The sequence below is a fragment of the Thamnophis elegans genome, chromosome 4 (assembly GCF_009769535.1).
Source record: "Thamnophis elegans isolate rThaEle1 chromosome 4, rThaEle1.pri, whole genome shotgun sequence".
NCBI lineage: Eukaryota > Metazoa > Chordata > Lepidosauria > Squamata > Colubridae > Thamnophis > Thamnophis elegans.
In genome coordinates, this window is record NC_045544.1 from 76331254 (window position 1) to 76357631 (window position 26378).

A 26378-nucleotide genomic window follows, 5' to 3' on the forward strand; every position below is an offset into this window, starting at 1 on the left:
TGAGAAGTGCAGGAACACTGTTCTCTTTGAGTCTGGTCACTCTAGCAAACTGCATACAAGTAAATATTGTTCCCCTGAATTAGGTTGGAATGATACTCTCCACTCCAAAGATAAAAGTATTTAATATGAGATTGTACTATCAGATCAGTACTGACATTTCATTTGATTATTCCTCTCTCCTTCAAGGTAAACAAACAAAAAATATTCCTAACAGAGAGGCACAAGACATTTACCAATAGTGTCACTGACAAGTTCCCTACTCCCTCAAGATAAACTTACAGGCTTAATACAGAAAATCCTTCTTCAACAATAGATACATGAGAAGCAAAAAGTTATCGTATAAGACTGAAGATATGACCTGACTAACGGGGTTCAAAATATATGAAGACTATTACGAAAAGCTGGTATTAATTTTATGTTATAGGAAATTGGAAGACTCTCACAAAACATACAGTCCAATTGGCAGGATAAGCCAAGGGGTTCCTTTTTCTTCTCTATTCTTTACATGCTTTCCTATAAAGTATTTCAACAGATGCCACCATTCACTTTAAGGGGAAGTATGGAACACATTGACTATGAAACAAGGATCGTGTCATACTGACCCACCTTATCAGAGCAAGCAAGTTGTCAAAAAGTTTCAGGATCTGCACTGAGCAGGGGTTACGGTAGATTGGATTGCCATTAGGTGTATATCCCACCACAAATCCTCCAGCTTTTGCCTCTTCCAAGGAAGTGGGCCAACGAGCTCGTTTTATAACTCCCAGAATTGTGTATACACAAAAGCTTATCTACACAGAAAGACACAGAAGTTACTTGAAAAGTCAGTCTAAGTACACTGAAATTTAAAATGTCTCAAGAAAATGGTTTTAGATATAACTATGTCCCTAAATCGCAATAAAGACATTCTTAATTATATATACATAATCACATGTGATGAATGCACATACATATTACTTCATGTATCTTTGAGATGAATGGAACTGCAAATGATTTAAAAAAAAATCTGTATAAAACTATTATTGTGTATAAATTATCCATAAATTCATTTTTCCCTGTCTTATTCTAGAGCTTTCTCTAGTCATCTCTCTTCTCCTGTTTATCATTATATTCCAGGGTCTTCTAGAATCTTCTCAAAACATAGCTGTATATAAATCGGTCATTTAAAAACCAAATTAACTGAGAAGGCCTGAACGTATTTAATTGATACAAAAAGATAATTACTTGTAAGAAAAACTGAGTGCCATTCGGGGAAGCTCATATCTCAACTCTGAAAAGATCTTGTGGAACAACAAACTGACTGATGCAATCTTAATAGTCTATGCCAAATAGTATGTCACGAAGGAAGTAGCAAATCTAAGAGTTTCAGATTAACGAACTGAGATCTATTATGACCCATCTTGAAAGAAGCCAATTATTACTATGCAATAGGAAACATTTAGCATTTTAGGATAACCCCCTTCCAACTTCCAATAAGGCAAATAACTTTAAAATTACTTGGGCCCACTTAAAATTATGCAAACAGAAAGACCAAAACCTTACCCCCACCCTACTGTGATTTCTTCTTGCCCAAAAGCATGAGTAGATCTCAGCATATCTGTGTTCAGATCACACATCATATACCCTATATGGAGTATAAGACGCATCTTTTTTCCTCAAAAAAGAAAAAAAGGCGCTGAAAATCTCGGTGCGTCTTATACTTAAAATACAGCATTGTTTTGCCTCCTGAAGCCCCGCCCCTTCACAAAAATGGCCGTGCATAGCCTTATGGAGGCTTCCAGAGAGTTCATGGGGGCTGGGGAGGGCAGAAATGAACAAAAAATGGGCCATTTTTTGCCCCCCCCCCAGCCCTCAGCAGCACTCTATAAGCTTCCATAAGGCTATGCATGCAATTTTTTGACAAAAAATGGGCCATTTTTTGCTCGTCCCCCCCCCCCCCCCCGGAGCACTCTACAAGCCCCCCCCCCCCCCGGGCCGTTTTGGGGAGGTTTGCAGAGTTCAAAAACTTTTTTTCCCCCTTTCGGAAAGCTCTTTAGTTAGAATGGTTGATGAGAATTACATTGAGCTGCAGGGTGTCAGCGATTTCCTTCCCCAGCACATGGATAAATACACCTGGAAACATCTACCTACTTACTTTCTCTCTCTCCCTACCTACCTACTGTTTTTCTTTCTCTCTCTATCCCTCTATCTACCCACCTAACTACCTACCTTCTCTCTCTCTCTCTCTCCCTACTTACCCACTGTATTTCTCTCTCCCTCCATCCCCCTACCTACCTACTCTCGCTCCCTCCCTACTGTATTTCTCTCTCTCTCTATCTACCTACCTTCTCTCTCTCTCTCTCTCTCTACCTACTGTATTTCTCTCTCTCTTTATCCTTCTACCTACCTACCTACCTACCTACCTACCTACCTACCTACCTACCTACCGTATTTCTCTCTCTCTCCCTCTCTCTCCCTCTATCTACCTACCTACTTTCTTTTAAATTTGCCTCTTCAAAACCTTGGTGTGTCTTACACTCTGAAAAATACGGTACTTACTGTGCTGTTATTTCCAAGACTATCCACTATTCACTAAGGATAAATTTTCAGTGATATGGGCAAATCTCTTTTTCTGAATTCCATATTTTCTGACAACCTAATACTCACTCTGGAACGATTCAAACCACAGGGATCTTCCATGATGGGGTCTACAATCCTATTATCAGCACCAACATACCGGATAAAATCTTCAGGATTCATCAGAACTCTGTGTGTGAAAGCAGAAAACAGAGCCATAAACATATTTTATTCCAAGAAACCAATTCAATCTAATGAGTTATGGAAGCTGGTTGTCATGAAACACTATTATTAAGTTAGATCCATGAATACTTGTGATATTATATCTACAGTGATAGATTAGAGCAAGCCAAGATAAAAAGATTTATACGTTGAAATCCAAACAAGCACCTCATTAAACTCAGTAGGACAGATTTCTAAATATGTATGCATAAGATGTTATTTGACATTACCATGTCTACAAACTGATCTCAATCTGAGTTATAAATGACTTTGCTACAGTATCTCACTTAGTGGACTAGTCTACATGCCGTTCTTGCAATTTTCTGTGAAGATGATTTTAAAGTTGAAAAAAGGTGATCTCTACTGCTCTTTGTATAGAAGTCTGCATCTTTTTTTGCATTTGCATGCCTCTTAATTTTACTTTCTCACATAAAAGATGAAAGATATTCATTTTTATTCACAATAGGTTAACCATTTATCTTCTTAATCTAAATCCCACTTTAACCATGAAACCAGCTAGGTGACTTTGGGCCAGTTACTTTCTCTCAGCTCATCTCATCTCACAGAGTTGTTGTTGTGAGGAAAATAAATGGACAAAGGTATGTTGGATGTATTCACTGCCTTGAGTTATTCATAAAAATAATAAAGGCAGGATATAGATAAAAATAAATTTAGACCGTATCACATTGTCAGTAGAAAAAACCCACATACTATTTTTATCAACATCATCCATCGATATTAAGCACATTTTCTCTTTTCACTTTTAACTTTCAAAGATCTTTGATGCAGTTCACACCCATGGAGCTCATATATTGTATAAAGAGTGTGAAGTTGCTAGTAATTCTCATTTCCTGTAACAATATTCCATCAGAGGTATAAGATGACTGCCATGGAACTCTGTTGTTCTAAACTCTCCTGAAAACTGGAAATAAATGGTAATCAGAATAGCTGACTAGATTGGCTTCATTTCTGCACGTGCTAATTAAGTCAACTGTACTGTGTGGTGAGTTTTCCAAAAATGACACTGCCATGGAAAAGGAGCTGGAAGTTGTGAATTCAATGGGAGGAGTAGCAGCTACTGTCTTTGTATTAATAGTTTGTACTGAAGACATGCATCTCTTTCCTCTCTTGTACTCCACTTTATTCTGGAGGCAACCTACATATTTGGATTAGAAAAATCTCTAAAAGGACAAACATTTAGCAAATGCCATATTCCTGCACACTGAACTCAAAACAAGAAAAGGTTTAATAAATGCCTGCACAAAAGCACTTCTTATGCACAACTACAATGAATTAAAATAGCTGCATACATGTTTACTGCAAAGCTCAGCACACATCTGTAGGTTTATATGTGTGTGTATTTCTTTTGTCAAAACCTTTTCTCAAAACAAGAAAAGGTTTAATAAATGCCTGCACAAAAGCACTTCTTATGCACAATTACAATGAATTAAAATAGCTGCATATATGTGCAAGGCTCAGCACAGATCTGTAGATTTATGTGTGTGTGTGTGTGTGTTTCTTTTGTCAAGCTATTTGGTATGCCCAAATAGCTTGAAATAGATCTATATTAGTCTCCTTTTATTTATTTATCAGCAAAAATGCAACACACACAGACATATATATGAGTCTATCAGTGGACTTGATTAAACTTTTCATACCTTTTCATCTCATCAGATAACCAAAGTGTAGCAACAGGAGCCATGAGCTCTTCCAAGAAAGCTTTTTGCCGCTGATAATCCTTAAATTGATTGCTAATTAGGACCAAGGCTTCCATGAGAGCACACTTCTCCATCTGAGTCAGGAGTAGCTCATTTGATAGCAGCTGCTTCACATGGTTATATAGCATGTCAAAGTTGGGCTATAATCAACAGATTAAAGAAACGGTTGGTTAAGGGAAAACGCCACACAAGATTAACTGCAAGGATACATTTTGCACTACAAGAAGTAATATTTCAAGATAAGGGTCACCTCCAGTTCCGTTCTGATGTTTTAGAGAGGGCAAAGAGTTTCTTTATGCTGATTGTGATAAAGATTGAAAATCAACTCTTTACATATTTTTTCTTTATTATAGTCTCATTTTTGTCTTTTTCTTTTTTTGTTTCAGGTTTTATTCATCTCTATTATTCTTTTAGTTTGTATTACATATTACTATTATAAATATTCTTAATAAAAATTATGCGCACAAACACAAAGAAGAATTAAAGTCCCTTATCACTATTACCTTTTGTTTCGTTGAACGTCTTTACAATCAAAGACTATACAATCACAGGGTTAGGTAAGAACATATTACCGTGTTTACGCAAAAATACGACAGGGTCTTATTCTTTTGCCCCACGAAATATGGTCTTGGGCTTATTATCAGGAAGGGCTTATTGTTTTGGGGTTGCTGGGTGGCTGCTCTCCCAGGGCACTGCCGCCGCCACGCTCCGAGCATAACTTCCAAACTCCAAAAATCGGCTGCCGAGTCTTCCAGCATCGGCTGCTCTAGGAGTGCTCTCCATGGTGGGCTGGCTGCTGGAACTCTCTGTCTGGAAGACTCTCTGTCTGGCAGCTGGCCCACCATAGAGAACACTCCTAGAGCGGCCGATGCTGGAAGACTCAGCCCCAAGTTTTGGAGTTTGGAAGGTAAGCTTGGAGCGTGGCGATGGTGGGCGGCGGTACCCTGGGAGAGCTGCGCAAGGGCTTGGTGAGGCTGGGGGCGGAACAGGCGCTTGTGGAATTCCCCTCTCCAGCTGGGAAGAGCTCCATGCACTGATCTAGGGGGTATCCCGAATGTGCCAAGCCATGGGAGCTGGGGGGCGGGCACAGCGCCACGTGGCTTGGCGCCTTAGGGATACCACCTAGGTCAGTGAATGGCGCTCTGCCTGGCTGGAGAGGGGATTTGCCGGGCGGCTGCTCATGAGCGTGATTACCTCATGGCTGCTTTGCCCCTGAGGCTGTGCCTGGCTTTTCGGGCGTCCGCTTGCAAGGGAGCAGCCGCCCGGCAACTCCCCCCTCCGGCCAAGCAGAACACCATTCCCCAACCTAGCGGTATCCCGAAGACAGCAAGCAATGTGAGCGCCTTTCCCCCGGCTTGGCGCCTTCGGGATACCGGTAGGTCAGTGAGTAGTGCTCTGCCTGGCCAGAGGGGGTGTGTGTCTACAGGGTTTATTTTCGGGGGTGGGCTTATATTTTTGCCCACGCGAAAAATGTGGCAAGGCGTTAGTTTTGGGACAGGTCGTATTTTCGGGGAAACACGGTAGGCCTTTGAGAACAATCTCCTGCTCAATGCAGGGATCCAAATTGAGGTATGCCTAACAGATGGCAGGCCAACCTCTGGTTGAACAAATCCACTGAAATGGAGAATCTGGGCATAACTGGTTCTGATAAGAACAGGATCAATTCATATTAGAAGCTTTCCCCCCTAATTTTTTAAATTTAGTTTTTAGGATTTTCTTCTAAGAAAATTTTGTGTCTGGAATGACAAACTGGGTATGACCTTTTTTTGTCTGAAACCTCTTCTATATTTAAATAGTGTTGCCACGTTGTTCATAGGATAAAGCATGTCTAGAAATTTATTATGGATTCCCAGCAACTAATTTCTAGTATCTAGCCATCCACCCATTACCATTCACATTGCCTTTCTCTAAATCAGTATTTCTTTGAATTTCTCTTAAAGTTTGGCTCTAGAACTGCAGTCTGCTGTTATAAAGCTCCATCCACATTTTCATAGATATACTGTATACACACTGCAATCTAAGATAATTCATAACTATGTACTTGCTATGAAAAGAACCAAAGTATTCTTGAAAACAAAAGTGGGCTGTTTCTCACTTCTGACACCAATGAAAGTCAAAAACCAACCACGATTATCTTTTTCTACTAAAACATACGAAGATCTATTATTTAAACTTGCTATGCTACAGACTACAAATAAAGATCTTAGAGAGCTCTAAACCATCGACTAAAAATGTGCATTCCTACCCCCAAAATAGCTTAAGTTTGAAAAACTGTTTCAAACTGAACAAAATGAAATTGAATACCAGAACAAGTTGAGGGTAATCCCGACACATCTTGATGATGGAGGAGCAAGCATGTCTTCTCACATTCTTTACTGCACGGGTTCTTGGTGCCTGGATAGACAAATAAAATTTAAAAATAGCATTTTTAGCTTTAGCAAAAAAAACCTTAGTTAAGTATTTAATACATTTTCAAGATATTAAACAGAATAATTGAAAACAACTTCAAAACAAAGCAATTTTCTAAAACTTCAGTAGAACTCTAGCACAACTGTCCTGTTTGGAAAACTAAGACAGCTTGGTTTCTATCCAAACCTCTAATGGCAGAACTTTTAACATAATGCCCTACTCTTACCACTGATCATGACAGGGGTAGCTATTGAGGAATTTTTTTATAGTGAATTCTGGTTTTGCTCTTAACAAGAAGGGAAAGAGAATTGCAAGGCTCTTAAAACCATTACCTGACAATTTCCCCCGCAGAAACCATTCTAGTGTCTGAGATTTCAAAACTACCTACACAGCTTCTTGTTCTGTCCTTTTATGAGATTAATATTCCCAAGATACTTAACTGTATATTGAATATAAAAAATATCTGTTGTATAAAACTTGCTTTGCAGTGGAAATTCTATGAATGAAATTCGTTTCTATAAGTTTAGTATTACTGCAAAAGTGACTACTCAAATTTTTGTTTTTATATCATGCCTTTATTTATTTAGTTACCAAATTTCTATACCACCCATTACACGTACATGCCTCTGAGCGGTTGGCAAATAAAAACTCTATAGTTTGTAGTGTCTCAATCCTGTTTTCCCTGGCTACAGTAGTCCACATAGAGCTTGGCCATTGAAGTATCCTTCTCATTTCATAGTCTCAACAGTGTCTAAGACAGGGGTGTCAAACTCACATCGTCATGGCGGCATCATGTGAGATATCAGGACTTTTTTCTCCTTCGCTATGCTGGGCATGGGAGTGGCCAGCGCCTGATGCATCTGACCCGTGGGCCGGGAGTTTGACAGTCCTGGTCTAAGAGTTTTTATATAATCAAAATGAGCTTGTTCTGCAGTTTCATCAGGAAACATCATCCTCACATTTATGAAGTGACCTTACCTTGCTTTCTTCTTCAACTTCAAAGGTGACAGAGGCAAACAGCTATGAGAACAAGAGCAAAAAGTTACTAATCATTTCCTGGGAACATATTTTCTCTTTATGTGAGTTACTTGTAAAATACTGCCCCTTAAAATTATTTACCAATTAAATTATTCCTGTTTTTATTTTAGATAAGATGATATATTACAAAGCCACGTGCATGATTTTTTTCTTTTTCCCCTCCAAGCAAATTCATAGAAATAATGAATAATATACTTCAGTGAATCTTTTCTAGCACTGCTTCACAGTTCCAAGGCTACACTGAAAAAGCTTTCTGCCTAAGTAGGCAACTTTAACCTCATTCACTAATAAAACCAGGAGAGAGGGGAGGCAGTCTCTGCAGTTATTTTATTTATTTAGCATATGGCACATGTTAGCAAGTGGCTGGCTGTCTCTGTGAAAATATTTTTTTTCGGGTGGTGTTATCTTACCTGTGGGACACCTGAATACCAGTAGGCAATTGGGGAAGGCTCCTTTCCTATCCCTGCGCAGTTTATTCGCTCATGGGAATTGAGCCGCCGAGCTGCCGAACTCAGTGGAGCGCTAGCTCAGCGTCTTACCACATGAGCCACCACGGCCCCCTTACACTCTTAAGTGTAGCAGAATTAATATCTGCAGATATTAATTCTGCTGCACTCATTGCAATTCCAGCACCTCCTGTTGCAGTCATTAAACAATTTCATATGTCATTAAGCATACAAAGTTCCTCTCTGTGCCTGTGGCAGGACACAGGAACACATTGGGAAAATCAGTCATGTACTGTAAATCAAATATGAACACTACCATTTAAAAACCAGCACCTGGACTTGAACCTCAGATAAAATAATCAGTCAATTACAACATTGGCTACAGGGATTCTTTCCTTTTCAGTTCTCCAGTATATATTCAAAAACCCCTTTCCCTATCCTAGAATGCTGAAAAACATAAATGTGTCGTATGGAACATGGTCTACGTCTAGAATTAAAATAGCTACTTCTTTATTACCCAAGAAATTGTATATTTAAAGTTATGCACCCACAAATGAAATTGAGTCCCATATTATAAGTTAACCCAATGTTTACTGACTGTAATAGAAAACATTTACCTTAACAATAACTTCTGGCAGGTATTCTGGTCTGTACGTAACAAATGGAAAGAGTGCTGAGACATTAGAAAGGATGCAGGACAGAATCAGGGGGTCTTTTGTTTCAAAGCCAAGGACACATTGCAATAGTTCTATGCCTTGAGAAACTGGGATTTTCTGGAATAGGAAGAAAATGGACAGTGATCATGCATCTTTTTGCTTCATACAATATCAGTATTAATTTGTCAGAAAAAACTCACAGGTCTGACTAATTCTAACTGGACAGTTTTAACAGAAAGTAGAGGTGCCTTACACAGCTGTTAAGATTTAAGCCTTAAAATCTAAGGCACCCAGAATTCTTCAAAACACACAAAAGTTCATTTGTTGGCTATATCTATGTAATGAGGCTCTGGGAGGCACAAAAAGATAGAGGGAGGATAGAGATGGGTACATGAAGTCTGATGTGGCATGATAAGAGAGTAGAAAAGATTTCAGAGGCTGCTGTGGATCAGGGGAGAAGATGCAAGGATCCAGTGTGGTGTAAGGCTTTTGGTGGGGTCTGAGGAAGGTGTGCAAGGATAAGTGAAGGTCTGGTGTAGTGCATTGTTTTTCTGGTATTAATTCCTGTTTACTGGGATTAACTCTTGTTGGTTTATCTCTATATATCTAAGCTATCAAAGGATACAGACAGGTCATCACATGACTAAGTCATCAGTAGAGACATAGAGATAAACCACATTTAGGCACCATTCAATAAAAAGGCTAAAAGGGAAACAAAACGAACACATCTTTTCCAGCAACCAACACCCAGATAAGCAGGGATTAACACCCGAAAAACAATTAAGCAGAAAACAATGCCCTAATTAAGGAATTACCAAGGGAGGGGGGGAAGCCCCATGCCCAGCAACACTGGCAAGTCAAGCTTCTGTATATAAATAGGGAACAAAGCCAACGTTAACTATCCCTGATGATGTCTACAAGCAAACAACCAAGCTCAGAGAAACCAAGGACTTCACAATGTCATTAGCACAACAAGCTTTAAATATTTTAAAATTAAAATTTTCCCATGGAAAATGTTACAAATAATATAACCTAAATATAATTAAAAGGCTTGTATTCCCCAGAATGTTTATCAAGAGACAATATAGTCACATTGTGTCAAGGATAACTGAAAGAAGACAAAAATTTGGGCACGTACTTCTTTATCCAGGGTTCGGAACATCGGGCTAACGATGCTTTCTAAGAAAAAGGTCATAGCATCCCAATGCACAAAGGAAGGAGAAAAAATGGAGTAGGATCTTTTATTTCTTTTAGCTATCAAGGAAGACAAAGTTAAGAAAACTTGAGAACATTCACAGTATCAGACTCTGCTTTTAACAAGAACTGATTGTCATAAAAAATGTCACAATGAATGCAGTTACAATAAAAATAGGTTTTGCTGGAAAACTGCTTTCACTATAAAAAGCTGTAATTATGACATTATGATTAATTGGAGAAATGTATGGATTTTAATCAAACACTGAATGATCATCATGTTTCAAGTATCCCCATCTAAATGGAAAGTCTAACTTGGAACAATTAAGAGAAACTGCTAGAGCAAAGCAAACAAAACTATGTTGTGCATCACTATTGAATACTGAGCATTTTCCCCTCCTGTTAAAGAAACTTACAATTTGCAGTTTCAGTATCCAGAGGAAGGGACAATTGGTATTTCAGCCATTCTCCAGCCATCTGGAAGCCAGTGTGAGGATCTAGCCGACATGCCATCCTTATCACGTCTCCCTGTTGTGCACGGAAAGCTGGCAAAGAAAAACAATAAAAGTCTGACTTGCAGCTACCATAACTGAGAATTACTCATGTAAGCAACTTGGATATAAAATCTGAAATTTGAAGTGTTTGTCCTGCAAAAATAAACTGTTTGAATGGTTTTATAGATTGCTCTCAGTTTCTGGCAAATTCCATGCTGCTGGTGAAACAAAAGCCCATAGATAATATTAAATTGGATAGACTGGAGGAACACTCATTCTTTCTTCAAACATTTTTTTCAGCTATACTTGAAAATATCTACTTTCAAAGGAAAATTTAAATAGAAAATGTAACAGAACTTTGCAATGGCTTTCTGCTCTGAAAGAATGAAATTCTATTAATGCTGTTAAAATCAAAATAAATTGAAAATCTTTTAGTTGGGTTTTGCTGAAACAACAACTTACAATTGAAGAAGCAATTGAAGTCTTCATCACTGTCAAAATCAAAACGAGAATATTCACAACTAGGGCATTCTGTCTTTGAAGGAAACCCCAACTATAAAAAGAGAAGGATGAGATGAGAGGTAAAAACATTATACACATATATTGTAAAATAAAGACTTTAGAGAATGATCTTAAAACAGATTAATGGAGATGGAACATATTTTACTGAATGGAAAGGATTCTTCTGTCATCCAGTCATATTAGAGGTAGCTTGCTAGGAAAGAGGTTCAGAAAATAGATGACTCAGTTTGAAAACTTATTCTTTTTTCAAACATTCATATTTACATCTTATTACACTCTTAACATACCTTCACTAGATTAGTCATGCATGCCCGCAGATAACTTGGGATAATAGCCAACAACACAGGATCACGCGACAGGACTTCATGACGAAAAAGAGCACCCCATGTGATCTGGGTAGAAGAACGTAAGAACTAGGAAAATAAAAAGTTAAAGGATCTATTAGATAGACATTACTATCATAAAACTAGAACAGCTATGTAATCTACATAATTTCTTTTGCATCTGCTAAAAAAACTCCACCAAAAATATTACTTAAACTACATAGTCACTTTCAATTACAAGGTAGATATTAGTAGTGCAAGGCACCAGACAATCACATGCTACAACATTTTCTAGATCTTCAGAAAAGAAAGGCCAAATGTCAAATATATTATAATTGAATAAACAGACTAATGCAGTTGTATTTGACTATGGTAACTTTGGCTTAAGAAGCCTTTCTTCATCTCAGAAAGGAATAATGAATTCATTTTAAAATATTTGTAATCCATAAGGTCATCACAAATACATACCACATATGACTAATCTTTATATTTAAGTACTGGAAATTATTTCTCTTCAGCCCTATCTATTTACCTGACTGGGATGGGTTGTGAAAGCTAGAAATGACTCAAGATATTTTCCCAAGTTGACAGGTATTTCTACATCAGAATCAGGACCCTGTTAAGAGAAGAATAGCAATATGAATTTGGACCCAAACATGATTTAGATGACAAGGATGTTACCAGCAGAAAAGCTTTTTGCTGGCATGAAACTTTCTGTGGACAGGAGACTCAAGTCTGGAGTGTTCAACCATACAATTAAGAGCAGCATTTCCCTTTTTTGCTCACTTCCCTTTTTTTTTTAAAGCAGAGAGAACAAATCTTTAGTACAGGGGAAGATACAAGACCTGATTCCTCTGGATGCATTAAAATTGGAATTCCCAGAGGTGCTGGGATTGTCACAGACTTAGGAGACTGAGAATATGCAATAAATTTTTGGCAGTTTCCAAGTGGCTGTCTCTCCCTCCCTCCCACTCTCCCTCCCTCTCCGATTCTGATTCTCTGGCATCTCATCCAGGGGTCTCGCTGCCCAACAGACTAAAGCAGGAAATGGCGGGCAGCTACTTCCAGCCTTTGTTGGTGCTGGGCGTGCCTTGGACATTTGGGGATACATACTAAATTTTATTGTGCTGTGCAGGGCAGTGGATAGGTCATGTGGCAGAGGCCATGAGGTGTCAGGCAGGTCATGAGGCGCTCTTGCAGTGCCTTGTGCAGCACAGCAAAATTTAGCACCCTTCACAATGGGTGAGATAGGTCCCCTCCCTTATGACGCGGATCCACAATGCGACCCTGCCCCACTCGCTCCTAGCAACAAGATGAGTGATAGGGACCAAGAGCAAGTCTCTTCTCTTCTCAGATCAGGCAAAATAGTGACTGGGAGGGGAGGGGAGACAGGCGGGCCCAGCCAGTGGTGAGATCAGTCGAAACTGCTGAAAAATATAAGTACAGGTGGAGTGACAGGAAGCTGCAGGAAAGAGGTAAAAGAGCCGCATGCGGCTCAGGAGTCACGGTTTGCCAACATCCAGTCCACACCATTCCCAAACTGGGCAAAAAAGCAATTATCTTTTGAAAACCAGGCTGTTTGGTAAGAAGAAGCAAAAAGAGATAATTTTTGTTATTACCACTCACCACTAATGCACACAGCTGGCTACCCAAAGAACATAATACTTGGCAAAGTCTCTTCAAGAAAACATATTGTTTTTCTACCAAACCTTCTCCATCTGCAGTTCTGGAAAGTAAAGAAAAAAGCAGGAGTGATGTAGGTTCTACCACATAATTAAGAACCATTTACACATGAGATAACACTGTTTATAAAGAAATATGTAAAATTTCAAGCTGACACCTCATGATTTCATTGATACATTCATACATTTGCCATTATATTGTTCTAGGATATGTTTTTGACTTCCCAATCTATTCTATTCTCCTATTTTCCCTTCCAATAATAATCAGACCGAACCCTGCTTAATTTCCATGCCTAACCCCCCCCCCCCCCAATTAATTGGGGCCTGTTGACAAAATTGATTTTACTGGTGTGTAATTTGATATCTTCCATCCATTATTGTTGGAAGACTTAAAACCCCAAGTTAGGGACAGATCCTTGTTGAGAAAATCACTATGATTCAACAATTATTTGATAGCACATAATCATTCATGCATTTACAACAGCAGAGAATAGTACTTACTGGGCAGCAGAGAGAATATAGTGCATGGCAACATCCCCAAACAAAACCATTAAGGGCTTGCGGTCCTCCAGTTTTCCCTAAAATACATACACTTTTCATCACGTTATTCAGAAACAATATTACCCACTGGAAGTGTATTAGCTAGCATTATTACACTGAATGTTTTCTTCTCACAGTGATTGTTCAAAGCAGAACATGTAATTCAATATTCTGCCTTTTCGTCATTTAAAATGTTAGGAATGGTTCAATCAATAAATAACAGTAAATTAAATTGAAGTAGTGAACTCATCCAGCACTCAAAGATTGGAAACAGGACATTGATAATAGTTTTGGAGAAATTCTCTTCAATGACTAGCTTCTACCCTAACTGCCAGAGGGATAGTTCAAAATACCAAATAGGAGGATATTCATAATAAATAAGAAAGGACTTTACAGCTTTCCATTGGACGATCTTGTAATGTAGTGTATATGCCCAAAACATGCTTATGAAGAAGACAGAAAAAACTCACCTTTCTGCTGACCACAATCAAGAGGCATTCTGCTGCTCCTATTTGAAGCTCTGGTTCATTCAAAAGCAAGCAGAGCATCTCCAATAGCTTGCAGTTATCTGCTGTGATATGATTCATAGCCACCCAGTCAATATAACCAGCCAGAGTATTGAGTGCTGCAATTCCTACTCGACAATTTGCTTGTGCCTAGAGGGGGGAGGGGAAGCAACAAGAGTCTACAGAATCACCCAACTATTGACATGTCATCTAATTTAAGTCTTAATCCTATTGCTAAATCACAGTGAAAATGTTAAATGCATTTCCCTCTTGTTGACATTTAATGTTTTTGCTCCTGTGAAAGTAGTCCTCAGGCAATCTGAAAATATTCTTTAGATGCTGGAAATCAGGCTGGCCAACCCACAGACTTGACCTTTCTTTTTGTTGCTTCTGGAACCCACCTCTGATTGATGAGAAATGTAATTATGGTTTTCTGCCTTTCTGAAATGGGGAGTACAGGAAACATTACTCTAAATCCTAAAATAGGCAAATTACCATTAAAATGATCTTCCCCTATTCTATCACATCCACATGTATGGTGCATTACTCTCTTTGCAACCTTCAGTATCTCTCCAAAATGTTAATTGTGGTCCATGGTTACCAAAAATAACCTATTCTGCTCTACATGGGGAAATACAGTGGGAGCAGTATCCAAGCAATATTATGAACTCTGATGAACACTGTCCCTTATATTCTATCATATGTAATATGAATTTATCAAGAGGAGATTTAATCAACAAAACAATGAAAAAAGAATATTAGCATTAATGGTAATAGATGTTTGGAAAAGAATGACTATATCCTAAGCATTATGACCATGATAAATGTTTGTATTTATTAATCCTGGTTTCACTTACTTTTGATTCTTGAGCTGCATCAATTTTCTGAAAAGAAAAAAAAGTGAATGATTTATGAAACATAGTATGGTTTCTTGGTATTACATTACCTCCTAATTCTCTTTTTATAGGAGACAATCACAGGATATTTACAAAGCTGTATTTCCAATTTTAGCAATCAAATGCATATTTAAATGAGATGGACAAATGTCAACAAGGTTAATTATCTTCTGAGGGTTCAACAGCAATTCTGTCAGAATCTGCAGTTCTATAAATGAAAGTTAAGTATTACTTTGCTCGTTTTTCATGCAGTAATATGTGAGAAAAACAATTCCATGATTGGCAAGATAAACATAGTGCTATGAAAGAGTTCCATAAAGCCAACATGTGGTAAGAGTGCATAAATAATCAAATTACTCATTGTTCTTCTACAAAATGATAAATTGCTGTGAGCAATCCATAAATGATAAACCAAGAAAAATATTCAACTTCTTCTCATTCTAAACATGCCAAGAATTAAGGCTAGTCCATCCCTTTTTGTACATAAGGTCCAATTTTCAACATTTACTGATTTATTGCAGGATTTATTTTAAAAGATAAAATAAAAGCAATAAGCTACACATGAAAGAATGGTCTCTGTGGATTTTTAAATAATCATTGAGTCTTTATAAATCCATTTCTTTCTTCAAAGGCTAGGTGATGCTTTCTGACACAAGGATCAATTTCTTTTTACTCTACTTCACATCACAATTCAACCATTATCAATGATGTCATATTTTTGCCATTCTTGAAATGTGGGACTATGTAGCTCTTACTAACTAATGGTATGTTCTTACCGCACATCTGTATTTATTAACATTTTGCTGTAGTGCATTTAGCAAGAAACTAAAAATTTTCTCCATATTTTGGGAAAGAGTTTGCTGGATATCCCGTCGTCTTTGAACTGGCAATGTCTGGAAAGTAACCACGTCCTCTGCCAGGCGCAGAAGTATGAACATCACTAACTCTGTCTGGGTTTCCTAGAGTGAAAAGCAAAACAAACTAAGGAAACAATTCCCATTGTCTTCGGAATAACATTTAATTTTCAGAAGGTCACTTATAGATTATACTAAAGGATTGTGCACATAATCAGGTGCAATAAACTCAAATAAAATTATCCCCTAGAACAGGATTGAAGCCTCCATGCCATTCCCAACCTATACTATGACCATCATTATTAAAGGATAACAAAAATTAATATTAGAAATGGGATATATATTTTACAAGGCTGATGTTCTCACAAATCTATATTTTTATTATATTTTCCCTTTTACAAATTTATTTGACATGATCTTTCTGAAAATCATAAAATTATATTCATGCCCTGTAGGGGTGGCCAATCTGACCTACAAAAACAAGTCCAAAAAGGGTATAGTAATATCACTGTGAGATGCCCTACCCCTTCTTCAGACAGCGTGTCCAGTTCCTTCAGCAAATCAGGCCAGTGCTGTGGCCATTCACGTTTGATCATCTCTACCACAATGCGAGAGAGAACATCCTTAATGTGACTTTCTTCTTCTAAAATATTCTGGGTACCCTGTTAATCAAAAACTGAAACATTACAAAATGGAAGATAGGACTACTATATTATTCAATACTCACAGACCTATTTTTAGAAATATACCGTGTTTCCCCAAAAATACGACCTGTCCTGAAACTAACGCCTTGCCAATTGTGGGCCGGTGACGGACAGAGAGTCATCCAGCAACCAGCCCACAACCTTAGAGCGTACTCCTAGAGTGGCTGCTGCTCGAAGACTCGGCAGCCGAGTTTTGTTAGTTTGGAAGCAGGAGAAGTTATGCTTGGAGCGCCGCCGCCGCGGTGCCCTGCAGGGAGAGCTGGGCCAGGGCATGGTGAGGAAGAGCGCCACATGGCTTGGCACCTTAGGAATACCCCCTAGGTCAGTGAATGACCTAGGCTGGAGAGGGGGTTTGCCAGGCGGCTGCTCGTGAGTATGGTCACCTCATGGCTGCTTCGCCTCTGAGGCTGTGCCCGGCTCTTCGGGAGTCCGCTCGTAAGGGAGCAGCTACTTGGCAACCCCAAAACAATAAACCCTCCCCCTATAATAAGCCCAAGGCCATTATTTCGTGGGGCAAAAGAAAATAAGACCCTTATTTTCGAGGAAACACGGTAGTATAATTTTTTTTAAAACCCTTTAAATTAAATCAAGTAAGAACAGAATCCTACACTATTAAGAGTTTGGAATATTTTATAAAGTAGGACGAGAAAAACAATATTTTGATCATTTCTGTATTAAATGCGACAGACAATTTATATCCAGACAAATGTAAAAGTCCAATCTCATACTGTATTGTCTGCTTTACTACATGTCCGAACAATATTGTTCAGACAAGCTTTACTCCTTGCTTTTGAGTATTGCACTACAAACATTTTGCAGTCCCTTTCCCGCGGCCGTTCGCGGGCTTTAGACCTTGCCGGTGAGCGCAACGGCCGCAGCGGCAGCGGCCGCATGGACATGGTGGGAGCGGAGGCGACGGAGGGCGTTCCGCGGCGGCTTCGGCGGCCTCGGCAGCGGCTGGGCACCCTTGGCGGCGAGTATAGCGGTCTCACGGTGGCACTGGGAGCGGAGACGATTGAGGGCGTTTCGCGGCGGCCTCAGCAACGGCGGGGCCTTTCGGCCCCTTTTCTACCAGCTCTGAAGCCTGGCGAACAGCTTGGTGGACAGCTCGGAGAGCTTGGGGAATTTATGGTAACTCTGACTGGGCTGATTATTCATCATCGTTGTTTAGAGTTGGGGATTTCAAATGGGGGCTTGGTCCGGCCTTGGCGAAGCGGGCGGCTGATTGGGTGTGCCGTAGCTGGAGCCTTTTCCGGATGCCCCCCCCTCCTCCATATTGAACTCAGCTTTACAGCGATACCATTGCTTTCAACAACATTGCTCCCCTTATCAATACTGTCCCTTCTACCAACGCTGCTACTGGTACTGTTACTACTCTTTCCAGCAACATAACCCCCTGTTCCAGCATTGTTTCCTTTACCAACGCTGCCTTATTCTTCGACGCTGCTCTTTCCATCAACGCTGCCTTTTTACCAACACTGGTTCCCTCCCGCCTCGGACTCTGCTTATCAGATCTCCCACACCTATAGACCTAGGCCCTGTGTGCCTGTCTGTCTTAGCCCTGACTATTACTATCATTACTACTGGTGCCTATCCCCAGAAGGAAACTGTGGTCTGGGCTGTGGATGGACAGTTGATGGCAACAAACTGAACTCGCATTTTAAAACTTTTTAATCAATTGCGCAACTATTTTAACTTTCACTCTTTTCTTTCATCTTTTTTTCTTCTTTCTTTGTATGGGCTATGCATGAGGTTCGTACGAGATGAATGAATGTCCCACTTTTATGATTATATTGTTGTAAATTTTGTGTTTTTTAACTATTACGTGGGGACTGTTTGGGGGAGTGTATGAGTATGTGTGATTCGGAGGACCTGCCGGGAGTTGCGGGGGCTATAGGGGTGGTTGAGGGGACCAGAGACACGGGAGAGGGTCAGGGTATTGCGGTCATAACAGGGAGGGGCAGATACGGCGGGGACTTCAGGGCAGGCCATTACCGGGGAAGGAGGGTTCGCTACATCACAGAGATCCCTCCTTCCGGCCCTGGGAGTCCCACTCCGAGACCAGATGGCGTAAGTAGTCAGGACCCTGGTCTCAGGCTGTTGTCGCTAAATGCCAGGTCTGTTGTCCATAAAGCTCCTCTCGTCCGGGACTTAATTTTAGACGAGAGGGCAGACCTGGCATGTATTACTGAAACCTGGCTGGGCCCAGAGGGAGGAGTCCCCCTTGTAGAGCTGTGCCCAGAAGGATTTCAGGTGCTGCATCAGCCGAGAGCCCAGGGAAGGGGTGGGGGTGTGGCCGCCGTCATCCGGGAGTCGTTAGTTCCTCGTAGGGTCCCTGCTCCGGAGATTGTCGGGTGTGAGTCTTTGCTGTTAAAGTTGGACCTCAAGGGTCAAGTGGGGTTGCTGCTAACGTACCTGCCTCCCAACAGCGTTGCAGCAGCCCTCCCCTCGCTCCTCGAGTCGGTAGCCGAGCTGGCAGTTGAGTTCCCTAGGCTGATGGTCCTGGGGGACTTTAACTTGCCATCGCTCGGTGAAAACTCTGATGGGGCGCAGGAGTTCATGGCTTCCATGACAGCCATGGGCTTGACCCAAGTAATTCGAGGCCCAACCCATTCAGCGGGACACATGCTTGACCTTGTATTTCTCTCGGAGCAGTGGATTTACGATCTTGGTCTGAGGGGGAGCGACATCATACCCCTGTCGTGGTCAGACCACTGCCTACTGAGGCTCGACTTCCGGAGGCCAAACCCTCACTGTAGGGAGGAGGAACCGACCAGGTGGTTCCGCCCCAGGCGCCTTATGGAGCCATCAAGGTTCCAGACAGAGCTTGGGGTTATTCCTGACACTTTCGCCCACAGTCCGGTGGAGACTCTGGCTGCTGCGTGGCACTTGGCAGCGTCAGAGGCCCTCGACCGGATTGCGCCACTGCGGCTCCTCCGAGGCGGCGGATCCCGGAGACCCCCTTGGTTTACTGAGGAGCTCCGGGAGATGAAGCGCCGGAGGAGATGCCTAGAGCACCGTTGGAGGTCCGATAAGTCCGAATCGAACCGAGCAATGGTAACCACCTGCACCAGGGAATATACTAGGGCACTTAGGTCAGCAAAAAGATCACACATAGCCACCCTGGTTGCATCCGCTGAGTCCCGCCCAGCCGCCCTGTTCAGGATAACCCGCTCCCTGTTGAACAAAAGGGAGACGGGGGAACCCCTGCAGGGCAGAGCTGAAGAATATGCCCAATTCTTAGCGGACAAAATTGCTCGGTTTCGGTCGGACTTGGACTCCACACCTGCAGTTCCAGCCGAGGCACAGGGGGATCAAGTAGAACAGCTCTGGGTTGAGTTTCAGGACGTTACCCCCGGGGATGTGGACAAGGCCATGAGAGCTGTAAGTTCCTCCACCTGTGCTCTGGATCCGTGTCCCTCATGGCTGGTTGTTAACTGCAGTGAGGTGACACGAGGCTGGATCCAGGCGGTTGTAACCGCCTCCCTTCGGGAGGGGAACTTCCCCGCCGCACTGAAAGCGGCGGTGGTGAGACCCCTCCTGAAGAAACCATCCTTGGATCCAGCTGTCCTCAATAGTTATCGCCCGGTCTCCAACCTTCCCTTCTTGGGGAAGGTTGTTGAGAAGGTGGTGGCCTTCCAGCTCCAACGGTCCTTGGAGGAAGCAAACTATCTAGACCCCTTCCAGTCAGGCTTCAGACCCGGTTACAGCACAGAAACCGCGTTGGTCGCATTGATGGATGATCTTTGGAGAGCCAGAGATGAAGGACATCCCTCCATCCTGGTCCTCCTTGACCTCTCAGCGGCTTTCGATACCATCGACCATGGTATCCTTCTGCGACGACTGCGGGAGGTGGGAGTGGGAGGCACCGTGCTACGGTGGTTCTCCTCCTACCTCTCGGACAGGTCGCAGTCGGTGTTAGTGGGAGGGGAGAGATCGTCCCCAAGGCCCCTAAATTATGGGGTGCCGCAGGGTTCGGTCTTATCCCCCCTACTATTCAACATCTACATGAAACCGCTGGGAGAGATCATCCGCAGGCACGGGATTAGATACCATCAATATGCGGACGATACTCAACTGTATCTGTCCGCCCCGTGCCAAATCAATGAAGCGGTTGACGTGATGGGCCGGGGTCTTGAGGCCGTTATGGACTGGATGAGGGTTAACAAGCTTGTGCTCAACCCAGAAAAGACCGAGTGGCTGTTGTGTTTCCCTCCCAAAGATTTGGCAAACATTCCAACACTCAGGCTGGGGGGTCAAATTCTACACCCCTCAGAGAGGGTGCGCAACTTGGGAGTCCTCCTGGATCCACAGCTGTCATTCGACCACCATTTAACGGCTGTGACCAGGGGGGCATTCGCCCAGGTACGCCTGGTGCGCCAGTTGCGACCCTACCTGGACCGGGAGGCCCTCACAACAGTCACTCGGGCCCTTGTGATCTCTAGGCTGGAATACTGCAATGTGCTCTACATGGGGCTGCCCTTGAGGAGCATCCGGCGACTTCAGCTAGTGCAGAACGCAGCCGCGCGAGTGATTGCGGGTGCCCCCCGATTCACCCGCATAACACCTATCCTCCGCGAGCTGCGCTGGCTACCTGTCGATCTCCGGATGCGCTTCAAGGTGCTATTAATCATCCATAAAGCCCTACATGGCAGTGGATCTGGATACTTGAGAGACCGCCTTCTGCCAATTACCTCCCTACGACCTATAAGATCCCATAGATTAGGCCTCCTCCGCATTCCATCGGCCAGCCAGTGTCGGCTGGCAACTACAAGGAGGAGGGCCTTCTCAGCAGTAGCCCCGACCCTTTGGAACGAGCTCCCCGTGGAGATTCGTACCCTCTCCACCGTCCAGGCCTTCCGCATAGCCTTGAAGAACTGGCTCGCCCGTCAGGCCTGGGGATAAGAATTGCTACCCCGCCCGAATGATGAATGAATGTTGCTTACTATTTTTATTATATGTTGTTGTCTTAATATTGTATTCCCCTCTCCCTGGTTTTCTGTGAGCCGCCCTGAGTCCCCTCAGGGAAAAGGGCGGCCTACAAATGCTAATAAACCTAAACCTAAACCTAAACCTTTAATAGCTGACTAGTGCAGCTTTTCATCACAATAGCTATAAATACAATAGCTCTTTTGTCCAGAAAACAAATTATAAGGTCTTTAACTAAAGAATGATTTAAACACTAGAATCTTATTTTTGTGAAAAATACTGTACCATTAAAATAAAATTTAGCAGCTTAAGTTCAAGAAGAAGCGAGACTTACATTGGATATTAGTTCCATGACCTTGTTCTTCAAAAAGACTTTGTCAAATCGACCCATAGTATTCCATCGAAATCTAACCCCCAAAAACACAGACATCAAATCTGTTATTCTGGTTAATAATAAGTAAACTTTCATAACATGGTTAGGGTTAGGGATAAGAGAGAGATTCTGTTCTCATGTTGTCCTATCCAGCTCAACTTTCCCGTACCAAAGCAAAAGCAGTATAGATAGCCTTTAAAAGAATCAAAGCCAGTTCTCATTTAACAACAATAATTGGGTCTTGGTAAGCAATGCAGTCATAAACTGTTACAGTGTATCATGTGACCACATTGCTTAGTAATGGCAATCTTAGCAGTCTCTATTGTTGTTGTTCAGCAAGGATCTCATGTAACTGTAACTTCCTGTTGCCTTCCCACAAGTAAAGTCAATAGGAAAGCCATCTGGAAGTCACAAATCCTAGGGGGCGTGGGAGGTGGTAAAAAGCAGTCTGGAGGGTGGGTGAGTACTACAGAGAGAGGAGTGGACTATGCCCTATGGCAAGTGCCTGCAAGCTATTTCATTAACACCAAAATACTGAATATGAATTCCTTGCATGAACTGTCACCAGGTCATCTTTGTTATAAAGTACACATGTAATACTACTATTATAATTATATTATAATATAATTGCATCTATTGCTATATTATAATAAGACTGATGCAAATCTAATTTCTTAATAAAATCAATCTAAGGACCTCTGGGAACTTGCAATATTACACCACTTGTTGGAACTAAAAATTCTTACTTCACCACATGCTCCAAGATCTGAAGACCAAAATGCCTGACAATTGCAGTCTGGGATTTTTCTGCTAATTTCAATCCACAAGGAACACAAACTGGACTTTTTTCTTTAAATTCTTCACAAAACTGAAAAGGAATAATAATTTATTTTAAGCGCTTAAGTGTATAATTTGTCCACCAAGGTAATTATGAAAAGGCCAACCAAATTCTGAGATAAAGTAATATTTTAAATCATTCCCACTATATTGTTTTGAAAATATGGAAAACAGTCTACTTATGTAATTTAGGATATGGCACTATACAGCATATTAACTAAAAGTGATGTGTATCACACTTATGAACACAACTTTCAGGATAATAGCAAGACTGGCTTGCCTTTCAATTTTCTAATTTGTGAATCAAAATGGATTACTTTCCCCCTCTTAATTATTGGACTATTTCCCTGAGAATTTCTAGGTTACATAGGTACTATTCAGCACTAACTATACTATTATATTTGCTCATTGCTAACTTTTTCTAGTTTTCTATTTTTTAATGTCAATTTTCAATGTTTACAATATTTTAACTAAAATTAATTTGTCCCAAACTTCTTTCTATATATAGTTATGGTTGATTTCTTCTATCAAGCTCAAGTTTCTATATCAGATTATTTTGAAGGTTCTGTCTTCATTACATCTAAAAATGTAGCCCAACACATGCTTTGATATTCCCTTCCCCTTGCCTTCCTGTGTTTTAAATCTACCTGCTTGATGAAAACTTCTTGCAAACACAAACATGACCATCTATTTCATCAATGTTCAGTGAGACAATTAAAAATATTGCTTCCATGAGGAATGTCGATTTCCCACCTCATGGTTGACATAGCACTATTTTTGTTAGTCCTTTCTTGAAAACTTTCATATTTGCTACATGTTGTCTTCATGCTTTCACAGCCAGCAGAGCACTATATCTGGGAGTCTGAGAAAAACGGTACAGAACATAGAGTTTTTATTCCTGGAATACCACCGCATACAGGCAGCTATCTGGCCTGCTCAACCAGCAGTCAACCTTACAGAAGTAGGTTGTTTCCCATGTTTTCAAAACAATACACAGGTAGTCCTCGATTTACAACAGTTCATTTAATGACCATTCAAAGTGGCACTGAAAAAAGTGATTTATGACCCTTTTTTCACACTTGCGACTTCTGCAGCATCCCAATGATGTGATCAAAACTCAGATGCTTGGTCATGCAAAATGTTTTTAAAAGAAGGATAAAGTTTAGTCCTCAGTTATTTTTACTAGGTATATGTACTGACTTTACAGTGGTAGAGACCAATTTGATTCTGCACCTGATAACTGCAGCAAGACTGTTGGTGGCGCAATATTGGAAGAAGGAAGACTTGCCTACAATCCAAGAATGGACATTGAAAGTAACAAACTTAGCTGAAATGGCTAAAATATCGGCATATCTCAAAGATCATTCAAATGAGAGATATAAACGAGACTGGAAAAAATGGATTGACTATATACAAAATAAATACGGGACTAAGAAATTCCAGTTAGCCTATGCTTAAGATCAGAAATGATTTAAACTGTTAAAAGTTAGTTCAGTAAGAAGAAGCTAAGTTCAATCTAGAATGTCATTAATTTCTTTATTTCTTTTTTCTCAATAGATTTTAGACTGTGTTAGTTAAAAATCCATACCGTGTACGGGTTCTGGGAAGTCGGGGGGGGGAAGGAGGAGGGGGGATGGGGGGGTGGAGGGAGGGAGGGGTACACACAACAAAAAAAATTGTATTTCAATGTCTTAATGATTGACAAATGATGACATATTTGTGTTTGTTTTTTTTTTAAAGAAAAAAAAATAAAAAAGTTCTCTTAATATAAAACTCAGATGCTTGGCAACTGGTTCACACTTATGACCATTTCTATATCCCAAGGTCATGTCATCCCCTTTTGTAACCTTCTGACAAGCAAAGTCAGCAGGGAAGCCAGATTCATTTAACAACCATGTTACTAACTTATCAACCTCAGTGATTCATTTAACAACTGTAGCAAGAAAGGTTAAAATTCACTTAACTAATGTCTCACTTAACAGCAGGCATTTTGGGCTCAATTGTGATCGTTGAGGACTATCTGTGGTAGGAATGATTTAAAATAATACAGGTAGTCCCCGACTTACAACAGTTCATTTAGTGACCGTTCAAAGTTACAACATCCCTGAAAAAAGGGGGGCTCATGACCGCTTTTCACACTTACAACCCTTGCAGCATCCCCATGGTCACATGATCAAAACTCAGATGCTCGGCAACGGACTTGTATTTACGATGGTTGCAATGTCCAGAAGTCCTGTGATCTCCTTTTGACCGGCAACGTCAAGGCGCAAGCCGGATTCGCTTAACATCCGGGTTACTCCATTTAACCACAGCAGTGATTCACTTAACAACCGGGGCTGTTAAGTAAAAAAAATTCGCAAAATGGAGCAAGGCTCCCTTAACACTTGTTTCACTTAGCAACACACATTTTGGGCTCCGTTCTGGTCGTAAGTTGAGGACTACATCCCTGTACTTCGATCTCAGAATAAGCGGCCCCATGAAGAACAGATCGTGACTGGGGGAGAGGGGGATGCGCTGCCCAAGGGGCGTCGGGGGCCCGAAGGCATCAATCAAGCCGACGAGGCGAGCGAGTCCCCACGTTCTCCACCCCGAACGACCTGCTCCAAAGGATGGCTAGGCGAGTTAATGGTAACGGCAGCGGGGAAAAAGGCCAGCGGAGCCCATGCATTTCCCTCCCACTTTACTTCGGGCCGCTGGTTTGCGTGCATGCTCTAAAGGGGCGTTCCCGCCCGTAACCGCTGCCGCCACGATACCTTGAGGGCCTCCAGACGGTAGCGCTGCGTGGAGGCCGGGTCCATCATCGCCGTCACCGCCTTCACCAGCTGCTCGCAGAGCGTGTTCACGGGGTCCCACGACATTGTGCCTGGACGCAAGGTCTTCCGGCGGGGAGGGGGGAACGGGAGGGGGGGAGAGGTCCGTTGCCTACGGCAACCAAGCAACCGGGGGGAAAGCCAAGAAGCAACGGCGTGCCGGGTCCAACGGAGAGAAAAGTCACAGTGCGCAGGCGCAGGAGGTCGGCTGATCTCTTCTTGAACGGCGGCCGGACAAGCTGGATCTAACTCTATGGTATGCGTATAGAGTTAGAAATGTAGAATACATCGTTTTCCTTTGAGGGACTTCGGTTCTTTCGGGTTTCCTCTCTCCCCACCCCCCCCTCCAAACATTGGACTTTCTCTTTCTTCAGAGAAAGTCATTCCACAAAGCCCAACCTGCAACAGGGAATATTCAGAAGTATATTCATATTGGTGAAACGACTTCCAGTTGTTTTTTTTTTAAATGGACCTAAGCTTGACAAGGTTGAGTCTCAGTTTTTAGTTTCATGGGGGACTGGACTGGAATAATAATGCATTGTCCAGGGGTCATAATAGCCAAGTTTCTTAAGCGTCTTAGGCAGAGGTCCTCAAACTTGGCAACTTTAAGACTTGTGGACTTCAATTCCCAGAATTCTCCATAAAAAACATGAGTTGAGCGATATTCGAAGG

At 41.6% G+C, this 26378-nt stretch overlaps 1 protein-coding gene across 2 annotated transcripts in view; it reads right to left on the reverse strand.

The window, feature by feature from the left end:
• Window positions 1–25919, reverse strand: part of XPO5 (exportin 5) — a 42813-nt gene extending 16894 nt beyond the window's left edge. Inside the window, exons 1-20 of one of the 2 annotated variants that reach the window (XM_032217078.1) lie at window positions 25650–25919; window positions 22806–22927; window positions 22021–22093; window positions 16578–16715; window positions 15976–16158; window positions 15161–15187; window positions 14268–14453; window positions 13759–13835; window positions 13202–13301; window positions 12108–12191; window positions 11540–11665; window positions 11193–11283; window positions 10653–10781; window positions 10181–10296; window positions 9004–9159; window positions 7881–7922; window positions 6798–6887; window positions 4434–4633; window positions 2644–2743; window positions 607–788 (exon numbers count right to left, since the gene is read on the reverse strand). In XM_032217078.1, the coding sequence (XP_032072969.1) occupies window positions 607–788; window positions 2644–2743; window positions 4434–4633; window positions 6798–6887; window positions 7881–7922; window positions 9004–9159; window positions 10181–10296; window positions 10653–10781; window positions 11193–11283; window positions 11540–11665; window positions 12108–12191; window positions 13202–13301; window positions 13759–13835; window positions 14268–14453; window positions 15161–15187; window positions 15976–16158; window positions 16578–16715; window positions 22021–22093; window positions 22806–22927; window positions 25650–25754 (2327 nt within the window). In that variant the 5' untranslated portion in view covers window positions 25755–25919. The remainder of the gene's footprint in view (window positions 1–606; window positions 789–2643; window positions 2744–4433; window positions 4634–6797; window positions 6888–7880; window positions 7923–9003; window positions 9160–10180; window positions 10297–10652; window positions 10782–11192; window positions 11284–11539; window positions 11666–12107; window positions 12192–13201; window positions 13302–13758; window positions 13836–14267; window positions 14454–15160; window positions 15188–15975; window positions 16159–16577; window positions 16716–22020; window positions 22094–22805; window positions 22928–25649) is intronic. The other variant, XM_032217077.1, reaches the window with a different exon arrangement.
• Between the last annotated feature and the right edge of the window lie 459 nt (window positions 25920–26378).